Source organism: Orycteropus afer, unplaced genomic scaffold (genome assembly GCF_000298275.1).
Source record: "Orycteropus afer afer isolate SDZICR_OR568_19922 unplaced genomic scaffold, OryAfe1.0 scaffold00016, whole genome shotgun sequence".
Classification (NCBI taxonomy): Eukaryota; Metazoa; Chordata; class Mammalia; order Tubulidentata; family Orycteropodidae; genus Orycteropus; species Orycteropus afer.
This window is the reverse complement of record NW_006921603.1, coordinates 20208966-20224057: the sequence shown is the minus strand read 5'-3', so window position 1 is coordinate 20224057 and position 15092 is coordinate 20208966. Positions and strand designations below refer to the sequence as shown.

Below are 15092 nucleotides of genomic sequence, written 5' to 3'. Positions count from 1 at the left end.
GGAAGTAGGATTGCCCAACCTTCCTTCCGAGGAGTGGCTGGTGGATTTGAACTGCCAGCCGTCTGGTTAGCCGGCAAGTGTCTTAGCCACTATGCTACCAGCCACTTAGGCCTGGGCTTTTCTTGTGGATAGTTTTTGATTAATACTTAAAATTATTCCCTTGTTGTGGGTCTATTGAGATTATTTAATTCTTCTTGAGTCAATATTAATAGGTTTGTGTCTTTCTAGGAATTGTCCATTCTATCTAAATTATCTAGTTTCTTGGTGTACAATGTTCACAGTATGTATCATAATTTTTATTTCTGTAGGGTCAGGAGTAGTGTCACCTCTTTCATTTCTGAGTTGCATAAATTGAGTCTTCTTTTTTTTTTACTAGGTAAAACTAGAATGCTTGTCAATTTCCTGGAACTTCCCGGAAGTCCCTCCATGTGTAGTTTTTTTTTTTTTTTTTTTTTTTTGAATGATGCCCTGCCTTAAGTGAGTTTATTTTCTGTCTTACTCACTAAAATGTAAGCATAATTCTACAGGAATAACAATTCCAGGCTATAGCACCAGTGCCTGGCACATAGTACGTGATCAGCTGAATGGATACCAGATGAAGTGTCACATTTGTTACATCTGTTATCTTATTTAATCCTCACAGCAATCCTATATGGCAAATACTATTATTCCCATAAAACAGATGAAGAAACTAAGGCTCTAAGTAACTTTCCTAAGGTTACATAACTCACAAATAATGAAAATAAGGTTTAGTCTGAGGCTTTCTAAATACAAAGACTATATGTTTAACCCCTACATTTTATCTACTTTAAGAAAATCTATGAAGTGATAATCCAAATTTGTAAAACTCATAATTAGGGATGAGGAATGCAGGTGGAAAGTGTTACTGCTTTATTTTGAAGGAATTAACCAAAGGATTCCTTTGAATATCAAGTATGGTTTTATTTTATTTAGAAATCCATATTTTCCAAGGAGGTTCAACTTTCTTGTATAGTAATATATAATTTAAAGTTATACTCTGTTAGTAGAAATCCGTTTTTAAAGCAAATCATTCTAGCGTAAACACAACCTTTGAAAAGTAAAATCAATGCTAATGTAAGCAAATAATATTAACATCAAACTACATTTATAAAAAGTTTACTGTTTATAGAGAAAATGATATATCAGGTTTAATTATAAGTAGACTAGCATAAAAAAAATCATTTATTTTTGGATTTTTCTTTAGAGAGACCACAGCCGACGGAAGAAAATAAAAAATCAAGATCTATTAGACCTTTTCTTTATCTTAAGGATACACCTGAGGTAGGTTAAATTTGTATGCTTAAAGCTACTTAATAGAACTTAAGATTAACCCTAATAACTTTATTTATACTTCTAAAGTTCCTGAAATTAAATATATTTTAGGATGCAAAAGCATAAAAATTTTAAGTGATTTCATCTTTGACGGCACATAACAACAACAACAACAACATATAAAAATTCATATATTGGGAGATTAGAGAAAATAATATATTCTTTGTTGGCCACATTTCAGTGTAGTTGTTGTTGTTGTTATGTGCCATCGAGTTGGACCCAACTCATAGCGACCCCTCCTTGGGTTTCCGAGGTGGTATCACTACGGAAGTAGATTGCCCCATCTTCTTTCCAAGGAGTGGCTGGTGGGTTTGAACCGCCAGCCTTCTGGTTAGCAGTCAAGTGCCTTAGGCACTACACTACCAGAGCTCCTTTCAGTATAGTAGAAATTATATAATCGAACATAATAAGGATAAGTGGTTATTAATTACTTCATAAAGTCAATTAAGGCAGGGCATCATGGGAAAAAAAAAATCTATACATGGAGGGACTTCCAGAAAGATGGCTGCATGAGCAGGTCTAAGATCCTGATTCTTGCACAAGAGCACCAAGGGAAGCAGCTAGAAATCTATAACCTCAACTGTGTAAGTTCTCTCAAAGACACGCAGAGGATTTCTGCATATACTAATCACAAGGTGAAACAAGAAAAAAGTAACTTTTAGACTTTTAGGAAAAATTTGTTTTTACTGTTTCTGTCCCCTCTTCTCCTAGAATGGTAGCCCCAACTGCTGCTGCAGCAGAGACAGACCACAGTTCATGTTCTCAGAGAAGGGGCTGATTTCTAACTCTGGAATAAACAGGGCAGATTATTGGTGGACTGTTCACTGAGTCTATTCTGAACTGTCTGAAAGCTGTCTGAAGGACTGAAGCTTAAAAGGGAAACAGAATTAGTGAAACTGAAAAATATACTAACTTAAATGCAATATTCATTGAAAGTATGCTGTAGGAAATTTGAGCTGGCAGAAGAAAAAGTATCAGTGAACTAGAGGGTAAAGCAATCAAAATTATGGAGTCTGACAAGCAAAAAGAAAAATCAAGAATGAAGAAAACTGAGAAAAGCCCAATGGAACCATGGGATACAATTAATCCAACATACACAACATGAGAATCCCAGAAAGAGAAGAAAGAAGGGGATAGATAGAATATTTGAAGAAATAATGGCAAAAAACTTTCCACTTTTGATGAAGAATGTGAATTTACAAATCTAAGAAGCTCTACAAATTCCAAGTGGGATAAACTCTAAAAGAACCACACGGAGACACATTATACTCAAACTCTTGAAAACCAAAGATAAAGAGAGGATCCTAAAAGCAACAAAAGAGAAATTAATCATTACATCCAAAGAATCTACAAGTAAGATTAAGTCCAGTTTATCTTCAGAATCCTTGGAGGCAAGAAGGCGGTGGAATGACATATTTAAAGTGTTTAAAGAAAAGAATCACCAACCAAGAATTCTATGTCCTAAAATACTGTCTAAAAGAATGAAATGAAATGAAGACATTCCCAGAAGAACAAAAGCTAAGGGACTTTGTGGTGATTAGGCTTACCTTACAAAAAGTGCTAAGGGGAGCTGTTCAGATAGAACTGAAAGGACACTAGGCAATAACACAAAGCCATATATAGAAAGTAAAGGTCTCTGATATAGGTAATCTAATGTGCAAATATAAGGGCCAGTTTTATGGTGGTTTTGGTTTGTAACTTTAATAGTTATGCCCTGCATGGTTCCAAAAGACAAATACATAAAATGTAATTACAAATTTATGCTGTTGGCAGAAATATTTAAGGATGTAATTATGACAACAGCTATACAAAGGGGAAGAGGAAGAGTATCGGAAAGAGTTTTTGTATGTTACTGATTTAAACTAGGTTGTTATAAATTTAAGACACTAAATGTAATCTTTATGGTAACCACAAAGAAAGTATCTTAAAAATATACACAAAAGGAAAAGAGGAGGAAATCAAAATGATTCACTACAAAAAAATCTACACACAAATGATGGCATTTTTTTGAGGAAATGATGGACAAAAAATGTATAAGACACACAAAAACCAAATAGCATAAAGGCAGAAGTAAATCCTTCCTTATTAGTAATTATCTCAAATGTAAATGGATTAAACATGCCAATCAAAAGGCAGAGAATGGAAGAATGGATAAAACAACATGACCTATTATCTATCTGATATCTATAAGAGACACATCTTAGGCCAAAATACACAAATAGGTTGCAAGTGAAAGGATGGAAAAAAAAAAAAAATCCCATTCAAATAGTGAGCAATAGAGAGCTAGGGTGGCTATACTAATATAAGACAAAACAGACTTTTAGTAAAAATCTATTATAAAAGACAAGAAAGGGCATTGCATAATGATGAAAGGGCCAATTTATCGAGAAGATATAACAATTATAAATATAACATCAGAGCACCAAAATACATGAAGCAAACACTGGCAGAATTGAAGGGAACGATAGACAATTCAACAACAATACATGGAAACTTAAATACACTTTCAATAGTGGACAGAACATTGAGAAAGAAGATCAATAAAGAAATAAAGAATTTGAAAAACACTAGCTCTAGTGCAGTGGATAAGGCATTTGGCTGCTAACCAGAAGGCTGGTGGTTCAAACTCACCAGCTGCTTTGTAGAAGGAAGATGAGGCAATCTACTTCCATAAAGATTTACAGCCTTGGAAACCCTGTGGGGGTCACTATGAGTAAGAATCGACTCTATGGCAGTGGATTTTTTTTTTTTTCTTGGTATAAACAATTTGACCTAATAAACATAATATAGAATACATCATCCAACAACAACACAATACACATTGTTCTCCAGTGCACATGGACCATTCTCCATGTACGCTGGATGCCTCCCATCATTGCTCTAAGTATTTAAATTTTCCTGACCTTTGAACACTCTAGGCTTATGTTGTTGCTCTTTCCTGAAATGCTTTCATCTCCAAATCCTAGCATTAATTTCTTCCTCCTATATGAATCTTTATCTATTTCAACCTTCATTGATATCCCTCATTTCTAAACTCTTCCATGTTTATAGATTGCAAAGATTAGTTTGGTACTTAGTGATATTACTGTACTAATTTATTTATTATTATTTAACACATGCTACTCGTTCATATGGGAGCTCTGGTAGCATAGTGCCTAAGGCACTTGACTGCTAACCAGAAGGCTGGCAGTTCAAACCCACCAGCCCCTCCTCAGAAGGAAGATGCGGCAATCTACTTCCATAGTGACACTGCCTCAGAAACCCAAGGAGGGGTTGTTATGAGTCGGGTCCGACTCGATGGCATATAACAACAACAACAACAACTCATTCATATATATCAGACAGTACTTCATTGCTATTCATGTTTTAAGTGATAGGATAATATCCATATGCCCACAAGGAAGACCAGTTAATACTAGTAATATTCAAATTTATGCACCAACCACTAAACTAAAGATGAAGAAACTGAAGATTTTTACCAACTTTTGCTGTCTGAAATTGGCCAAACATGTAATTAAGACACATTGATAATTATTGGCAATTGGAGTATGAAAGTTAAAAAAAAGAAGAAGAATCATCAGTAGTTGGAAAATAAAGCCTTTGGATAGAAATGACACCTGTAATCGCATGATAGAAATTTGCAGGACCAATGACTTAGTCATTCCAAATACCTTTTCCAACAACATAAACAATGGCTATACACATGGATCTTGCCAGATGAAATACACAGAAATCAGATTGACTACATCTGTGGAAAGAGGTGATGGAAAAGCTCAATATCATTAGTGAGAACAAGACCAGGAGCTGACTGTGGAATGGACAATTAGTTGCTCATAGGCAAATTCAAGCTGAAGCTAAAGAAAATTAAAATAACTCCACAAGAGCCCAAATATGACCTAGATTGTACCCCATCTGAATTTGAAGAATAGATTTGACGCATTGAACACCAATGACAGAAGACAAGACGAGTTGTAGCATTACATCAAGAACATGATACATGAAGAAAGCAAATGGTCATTAAAAAGACAAGAAAGGAAGAGAAAACAAAAATAGATGTTAGAAAACACTCTGAAACTTGCATTTGAATGTAGAGTCACTAAAGTGAATGGAAGAAATGCAGAAATAAAAGAACTGAACAGAAGATTTCAAAGGGCAGCTCGAGAAGACAAATTCAATTAGTATAATGAAATGTGCAAAGACCTGGAGTTCGAAAACCAAAGGGGAAGAACTTGCAAGGCATTTCTAAAGCTGAAAGAACTGAAGAAAATATTCAAGCCTCAAGCTGCAATACTGAAAGATTCTATTGTCAAAATATTGAACAATGCAGGAAGCATCAGAAGAAGATGGAAGGAATACACTAAGTCACTGCATCAAAAAGAATTTGTCAATGTTCAACCATTTCAGGAGGTAGCATATGATCAAGAATCAATGTTATTGAAGAAAGAAGCTGAAGCTGTACTGAAGGTATTGGCAAAGAACAAGACTGCAGGAATTGACAGAAAACCCATTGAGATGTTTCAACAAATGGATGCAGTTCTGGAGGCGCTTACTTGTTTATGCAAAAGAAATTTGGAAGAGAGTTACTTGGCCAACTGACTGGAAGAGATCAATATTTGTGCCCATTCCAAAGAAAGGTGATCCAACAGAATGGAAATTACTAAACAATATCATTAATATCACATGTAAGTAAAATCTTGCTGAAGATAATTCAAAACCAGTGCAGCAGTGTACTGACAGAGAACTTCCAGAATTGTAAGCTGGGTTCAGAAGAGGATGTGAAATGAGGGATATCACTGCTGATTTCAAATGAATCTTAGGTGAAAGCAAAGAATACCAGAAAGATGTCTACCTCTGCTTTATTGACTATGCAAAGGCATTCATTCAACTGTGTGGATCATAACAAAATATAGGTAACATTGCAAAGAATAAAAATTCCAGAACACTTAATTGTTCTCATGAAGAACCTGTACATAGACCAAGAGGCTGTTTTCTGAACAGAACAAGGGAATACTGCATGGTTTAAAATCAGGAAGGGTGTATGTCAGGGTCATATCCTTCCACCATACCTATTCAGTCTGTATCCTGAGCAAACAATCCAAGAAGCTGGACTATATGAAGAAGAACATGGATCAGGATTAAGGAAGACTCATTAACCACTTGTGATTTGCAGGGGACACAAGATTGCTTGATGAAAGTGAAGATGACTTGAACCACTTACTGATGAAGATCAAAGATTGCAGTCTTCAGTATGATTACACCTCAACATAAAGAAAACAATAATCCTCACAACTGGACCAATAAAAAACAGCATGATAAATGGAGAAAAGATTGAAGTTGTAAGGGATTTCATTTTACTTGGATCCACAGTCAACACACATGGAAGCAGCAGGCGGTACATCAGATGTCATACTGCACTGGGAAAATCTGCTGCCAGAGACTTTTAAAGTTCTAGGAAGCAATGATGTCACTTTGAAGACTAAGGTGCATCTAACTCAAGTTATGGTATTTTCAATTGCTTCACATGCATGTGAAATCTGGACAATGAATAAGGAAGACTGAAGAAGAGTTGATGCCTTTGAATTGTGGTGCTGGCAAAGAATACTGAAAACACCATGGTCTGCCAGAAGAGCGGACAAATCTGTCCTTGTTGAAGTGCAGCCAGAAGGCTCCTTGGAAGGGAGAATGGCCAGACTTTGTCTCACCTACTTTGGTCATGTTCTCAGAACGGACCATTCCCTGGAGAACAATTTCAGCCTTGGTAAAGTAGAGGATCAGAGAAGAAGGGAAGACCCTCCATGAGATGGATTGACACAGTGGCTGCACAAAGCAAGGATTGTGAAGATGGGTAAGAACTTGGCTGGTAACTGAGGAGTCAGCAGTTTGAACCCACTCAGCAGCTCCGTGGGAGAAAGACCTGATGATCTGCTCCCATAAAAATCACAGCCGGTGCAGGACCGGTTTCATTCTGTGGTATATAAGGTCACTAGGAGTTAGAGCTGACTCAACAGCACCTAACAACAACAACAATCATTAGTATCTATCCAATTAGAATGTGAGCTCTTCATGGCCTAGATTTTTGTCATATTCTTTCTTTTTTTACTCATTTGATCTAGAATTAAATATATTCTGTGCCCAGTGAAAGAAAATAATAGGTGTTAAACAAATATCATTTGGTTTGGTGATGGGGAATCACAAATTACAAAGTCATTGCTTATACCTAAATGTGTATATTTTGGAAATCTTGATATTTGTATCGGATCTGACTCATAGAAACCCTTCCTTGGGTCTCCAAGGAGGTACGTCTATGGAAGTAGATTGCCCAGTCTTCCTACTGAGGAGTGGCTGGTGGGTTTGAACCACCAGCCTTCTTCTGGTTAGCAGTTAAATGCCTTAGGCACTATGCCACCAGAGCTCCTGATATTTGTATTTAAATAAAAATATATGTAATCAAACTGAGACTCTCACCTAGCAATAGGTGGATTGGTTTTCCAGTTCCTCCCTTTTATTCAATATTATTCAGCTACATTCTGTACTAGAGAGACTAAAGTTTCTATTTAACCTGAGAAGGCTTTTATTCTTCAGAATATGAATTTTAAATTTTCCCTGCATTTGTAGAACTACACTTTAAAAAACTATGAAGTCTAAGTTTTAGAGAATGGAAATAAAAGTTATTAAAAATGTAAGCATAGGCAAATCTTTTAACTTTATGGGTTGGTTTCCTCTCCAGAAAGTGGTAATAATAATACCTATCTCATAGATTTTTTTCTGAGGATTAAATAAAGCATATTTGAAAGTATTTTAAAAATCACATAGTTGTTACTTATCATAATTAAATATTGAAAGTGTCACCAAATAAGCATAAACTAAGTATTTATTAATACATGCATGGAAAGAAATAATTTCTAAGATAGTTTTCCATTTTTCCTGATGTTTATTTAGGTGGAAAATCGTTCACATGAACTGTATTCACATGATGGGCCGGTATATAGAAGATCGTTTGGTTCATCAGTCTTTTCTCCTGTACTCACCATTCGATCTAGTGCTTATGAAAAAGAAAGATATTCCACTTTATTTAGAGGTATATAAATTGCACATTTATATTGAAATATCTGAAGGTTAACTACATCTAAATTTAGGATGTGTTGTTGTTGTTAGGTGCCATCAAGTCAGTTCTGATTCATAGTGACCCTACCCTATATGACAGAGTAGAGCTGCCCTGGAGGGTTTCCTCGGCTGTGATTTTTATGGGAGCAGATCATCAGGTCTTTCTCCCATGGAGCTGCTGAGTGGGTTCAAACTGCTGACTCCTCAGTTACCAGCCAAGTTCTTACCCATTGAGCCACCAGGGCCCCTTAGTTTAGGAGATAAGCTTAAAAATCTTTAACCAAGGAATATCAGTATCTGATCATATTAATTAATTTTTTTTTCACTACTCAATACCACATGAATACTCTACTCAAAAGAAAGATAAAGTCTAACCTCTTTAGTATGGCATATATGATCTTTCCAGCCTTCTGTTCTATCTCTTTAACCCACCCACCTTGATTCTAGTCATAGTGAGTAGGCTCTTCCAACTACTGTGTGATTTGATCCATTCTGTTCTCTATGTTCAGAGCATATTTCCCCACCTGACAGATTCCTATTCATCTTTGGGAGGTATTAGATGCTATTAACAGAAAATTCAACTACATGTGGCTTAAATAATAAGGGTATTTACTATTTCAAATAATAAGAAGTCCATCACTAAAGCAGTTCCAGAGCTGGTTAATTCAGGGGCTTAATAATATCTGCAAATATCCAGTTCCTATGCCTTTCCTCAATGGTCTAGCAAGTAGTTTATCCTCCTAACTTTGCTGTTTACTGTGATGACTACTGTCTACAGTAACTTGTATAGGCAACAACATACATTGAAAAAGAGGGAAGCCCATTTGCCGTTTTATAAGAATAAGAAAAATGTCCTCAACAATCCTTCCAGAATATCTCCCCTTAGTGGATCCTTGACTAGAATAGATCCATGTGCCCATGTCTAAGCCAATAAATTATTATGGGCTTAGTTCAGTCTTTTTAACTTTGATTATGACTCACAGTAAGAAATACTTTATATACCACAACCTAGTATACAAATACTTGAAGGAGAAGATTCAGCTTCATGGAGTTCTAATTACCTCTTTCTCTCTTAACTGACCTTGGTCACAGAACTTCTGGGATTTGCACAGTTATTACTAAGGATTCATAAAATATACTCCATTGTTTTCTATTCTACTAGACTTATTTCTATTCTATTTTTTAAAATGCTAGTGTCTTAGCATTGTTTAAGAAACAAAACCAATGATAGAGACATTGATTTACTTCAAGGATTTAGCTCAGAAGATTGGGGGGAAGAGCTGACAAGCCCAAGAACTACAGATCAGGTGACAGGCTGGAGACTCCTACAGGCTAGTGTCTCAAATTCATAGGACAGACAATGAGAAGAATGAAGAGAAAGAGTATTCTAGCAAAATGTCTATTTCTAGTCTGGAGGTACAGCACACCTTAGGGAAACTCCTTTTTTTTTTCTCTTAAGGCCTTTAACTGATTGATTGAGGTCCCCTCATGTTATGGAGGGTAATCTATTTTACTTGAGGCCAACTGACTAAATCACATGCAACTACTCTATAACAACTAAAGTAGTGTCTTATCAGACAACTGGACACCATAGCCCAATCAAGTTGGTGCATGAAATTAATTGTTACAATTGTTCTGGAGATGCTGAGTTGATTTCACAAAACATGAATGGGTTGTAACTCACAGTTTGAAAAACAAAGGCTTGAATCATTCAGTATTTACTCCTTTGAGCTAGGAAGGGGCCCAGTCTCCCCTGAAGGACAAAGTTGCTTGGAGAAACATGAATAAGATTGGGATTCATTAGTAAAGAAGAGGAGAGAATGGATATTAAGTAGGCAACTGCTACTTTACCACATTGTCCTTCAAAGTTCTGCTCAGATGTCGATGGCACATCTTCTCTGAAATGCTCCCTGAAGCTGTGGCAGGCCAAAATCCTCTCTTTATAAGAGTTCTTGAGTCTGTTTATAGAAAAGGCTTTATAGTTCATTTATCAAAGTTCCAAAGTAAGTCCTTTGGGAAAGTAGGCAGCATAAATGCTGGTTTATTCTGGTCAAAAATGAATAACAAAAAGAAGCAAGATGGAGAAGAAAAAAATAATTGAATTGAAACTAGGCAATTTCTTTCCAAATTCAAGGAAAATTTGCCACATATTATAATATGAAGCAGTTTAAAAGAAGACACCAGAAGTCAAAGCAAAATTCCATTTCCTGAGAAAATGCAATAGTATTATTGAAAGAGCCACTGGAAGATATACTGAAAATACCCCTATTAATCTTGCTCTCCAGCTCTTTCCACCCTCACCACACATACATACAACTTAAAGAAAGGAATTTGTTATCAGTAGCAAGTTGCAGAAAGATGGGGATTCCTTTCCTTATTGCAAGGCAATAGTATTCCAAGTATTCCAAGCCTGTGTCAGCTATCTTTTAAGAGAAATGGAATAGCCACACCTAATTTCTTTCCCTTCCTCCCTAATATAGGTTTAGATGTGCTCAGTTAGGAGGAAAATGCCTACCTTGTAGGAGCAAGATCTTACTCGGATGTCAGCTCAAACGTTCTCTCCTGAGAAAGCCTTCTATATCCATCCTAGTTAAAGTACTTTGTTGTATATTCTTCTATAATACACATAGTTAAGAATATTTTATCTATTTATTTGTTGGTTGGTTTGCATGTTTATTGACTGTGTCCTCTCTATAGAACAGAGCTTCCCAGTCAGTATGTGGCAATGTGATGTACATGGCAAGGGTTACAGATATGCTGAAATATTGATCTTTTAGCTTTTAAAACTGCTGGGTGGGCTCCATAGTAGCCTGGCCACAATAAACTCAAGAGTTTATCCCAGCATGTTGTACAAATCATGATTGGAACATTTGCTATGATATGTAAAGGTTGGGAAGCACTGCATTAGAACATAAGCTACTTAAGGACAAGGAAAAAAGCTGAATTTGTGGCCAAAAGCCTGTTTGTCTAGGAACACCTTGAAACAGGAGAGTGGCCACCAGACATATTTGGAAGAGTTCCACCTTAGTACACTTCCTTCATCTTAGGTGACACCTACTCCTTGGAAAGGAAGGTTACACGATCTACTTCCATAGTGATTCTGCCTCGGAAACCCAAGGAGGAGTCACTGTGAGTCGGGTCCAACTTGATGGCACATAACAACAACAACACAACTGACCTCCCTCTCTATACCAACTGTATTTAACTATCTGAGACATCCTACTGGTTAACAGTAACTTCATATATTAGAAAGATTTGAAAATTCTGCAATGCCTTTCTTACATATGCACATACACATACAAATTGCCAGTTTTGTACTTGATCTACCTAAGCCTTCGCCTGTCTTTTCCAGTTCTACTTTGCTCACTCAAGAAGTTACTAACTATCTACTGTGGACTGGGAAGTGTATTAGGTGCTTCCTATATGCCATTTTAAATTCTAAAATATTTTATATAAGATATTTTCTAAATGCCATAATGTGTGTGTCTGTTTCATGAAAATCTTTTATAATTTCAGCTCAAACCAAAAATAAATCTACAGTAACATTTGATTCTGTCGGCCATTCAGAAGATTTTATAAATGAAAGGTAAATTTAAAACACTTTGTAGTATTTTCTTCTGTTCAATAATGTTTCTAATAAGATTAGTTCTGCTTTTTATTTTCTAGTAGATCAGAATGAATTTGTCATGGTTTATTGTTTCCATCTAGTCCCATACAACAGGCTGTATGTATGACGGACTTCTTGTTATTTGAGATAGTAAATACTCTTATTATTTAAACCACATGTAGTTGAGTTTTCTGTTAACAGAATCTAACACCTCCCAAAGTTGAATAGGAATCTATCAGTTGGGGAAGTATGCTCTCAACTAACAAAGACTGCTTGGTTAGTTGATATTACATCCATACCTTAAGCACAACCTGTACCTACCACAAGTTCTCAGTTTAATGGATAGAAAGATACTGAAAAATGAATAAGAATACAGTTATTCTTATTTATTTCTTATTTGTTTTGTCTTATTTCTTATTTGTTTCTACAGGAGGAACACAAATCTAGTCATATTATAATATGGACATGAAAAAAATAGCTTTTTTACTTTTATATAAAGTTCTGCTCTTTTTATGAGCCCTCAGCCTCTGTGAATATATATATATATATATTCATATATATATATATATATATATATATATATATTTGTATGTGTGTCTATATATATATATATATATATACATACATACATACACATATGTATCTTTAATTCACAGTGTTTTAAACTTTTTTGGAACAAATAGTGTACAGCCTCTTTCGGTTTAAACAGTCCCTCTATTTCTTTCCAAGATGATGTCTGAGAATATGAATAAGGAAAAGGGACTTGACCAAGGGTCCTGGTCAGTGCTCTTGTGGCACAGGTCCCATCCCCAGATGTTCTTTGGCTGCTGACTTCTGTGGTTCATGAACTCATGTTCTATTCTCTATAAACTTGGATAGGATCCACACCCAACTCTCATTGAGTGGTAGAATTTTCAGAGTTGCTGTCATGTCCTTCATTTTCCCTTACAGTAGGCAGTCCATACATCATCCACCCTGAGCCTTTAGTATGGATTACCTCACCCCTGCAATGGCAATTACCTTGACAAGTCCATGTCACATGTGAATCAAGGGAGTTCTGTAATTAAAACTATATCCTTACTCTGCCTGTTCACACCATTCCATCCTCTTAACTAAGCTAGGTCCACTCTATGTTGGCAAAGAGTTGTCCCGAAAGTAGTTTTCTCCCAGCATTTCACCTCTCGACCTGTGGTGTTTTCTTCAATTATATAATACACCTTCACCCCAATAAAAAGCCAAAGAGACACATGGCTGTCTTGCTCCAATGCCTGATTTTGTTATTTCCCCCCACAAACTAAGCAGGAAGGAATGGTCTTGTCAGGTTGAAATTCTATGGCATGTGTTGGCAATGACTGCTAGAGATCACAGAAAACAGGCAAGAACTGATAAGCTAAGATTAGCCCTAAAAACATTTATGCTGACAACTCAAAGACTGTAGACAATGCCACTGAATTGAACTTATAGAAGCTGTTGAATGATGTATGCCCTGCTGTGTATATTCCGAACAACAACAAAATAAATAAATAAAATGTATTAAAAAACAAACATTTATGCTGAACTTGTGTTTATTTTCAGAAAACTACCTCCCTTACAGATGAATGATTTTAGTATAGAAGAAAGTAAATCGATCAGAGATTATCAATTAAGTGAGCATTGTTCAGTAAAAAAGAAAACCTTGCTTCCCTTGTGCTTTGAAGATGAATTGAAAATGCCAAATGCCAAGATAATTGACATTAATTCACCAAAGACAGCAATTTCTCACATGGTAATAAAAATATCTACTATTTTTAGTAAATATATACATCAGTGTTACTTGTAAGGAGTCCCTGAATGGCACAAACAGTTAAGTGCTCAACTACTAATAGAAAGGTTGGCAGTTCGAACCCGCCCAGAGGCACCTTGGAAGACAGGCCTGGATATCTGCTTCTGAAAGGTAATATCCTTGAAAACCCTATGGAGCAATCCTACTCTGCACACATGGGGTCATCATGAGTCAGAATTGACTTGACAGTGACTAACAGTAACAACAACATTACTTGTGAGAATCTCCTACATATTCTAGTGATCAGAATCTTTGATAAATCCTTCTTACCTCTTGGTTTCACATTTTAAGTGACAACATCACCTAAATTCTTAATGCTTATTTAGAACCACTATCTTAACATTGGGGATTCCTTTGTACCCGTTGGAAATTTATGAAAAAGGTTTTATCAAATTTGCCTGACATGAAAGAAATATAAAAATGGTCTATTAACAAAAAGTGAGTAGATCATATGTTTGTTTCACTAACAATTATTTTAGCTATTTCAACCGGAAAATGCATTTGGTCTGTCACAGAATCTCTAGGAAGGCTAGAGAGAAGATTTGGCTTGAAAGCTATCTAGTCAGGATTCACCCTAATTATAGCCCCAGACTGTTCCAGTGGGACCCACAGACAGGAGTTTACAACTTTGATGCTGAGCAGAGGACAGTATTTCTAAGACTTTGCCACTGCTACTTTCAAAGCTGGATATATCTTTCATCACCCTCACTAGAATAGTTTTCACAATTTTCACAGTGCTTCCTTTTTCTGAACTTAACCTTCTCATAGGTGTATCTGATTGGCAGAGCTTGGGTCACACACTAACTTCAAGGGACTCTGAGAAAGCTAGTTTCTGCCGTTACCTAAACATGCATAGACTTGTAAGGTTGAATATTTCTGGTGCTATACAAACCAAAATATTAAGCGTTGGACTACTAGCCACAAGGTTGGAGGTTAAACTCACCCAGAGGCACATTAAACACAGGCAACTAACAACAACACTGACTAAATAGGTAATGTTGGCATCACCAATAGATTGCAAATCTAGATTTTTGGTTATTATCATTTCAGTAATCATAGGCATTAGTATACCTTCTACATTAAGTGCACGAATATACAACTAAATAAAAAAAATTCTTATTTCATTAATTATATTTTTATTTTTTTTAGTTTCCATTTGATATTTTATTAACCCACTGTTTATTTTTATTTTTTAAAATTTATTGT

At 35.8% G+C, this 15092-nt stretch overlaps 1 protein-coding gene across 1 annotated transcript in view; it reads left to right on the top strand.

Annotated features, from left to right (window-relative positions):
- Window positions 1–15092, top strand: part of CUNH1orf141 (chromosome unknown C1orf141 homolog) — a 40109-nt gene that overhangs the window by 19696 nt on the left and 5321 nt on the right. The window contains exons 4-7 of the mRNA XM_042783357.1: window positions 1226–1302; window positions 8293–8431; window positions 11974–12043; window positions 13640–13829. Coding sequence (XP_042639291.1) covers window positions 1226–1302; window positions 8293–8431; window positions 11974–12043; window positions 13640–13829 — 476 coding nt within the window. The remainder of the gene's footprint in view (window positions 1–1225; window positions 1303–8292; window positions 8432–11973; window positions 12044–13639; window positions 13830–15092) is intronic.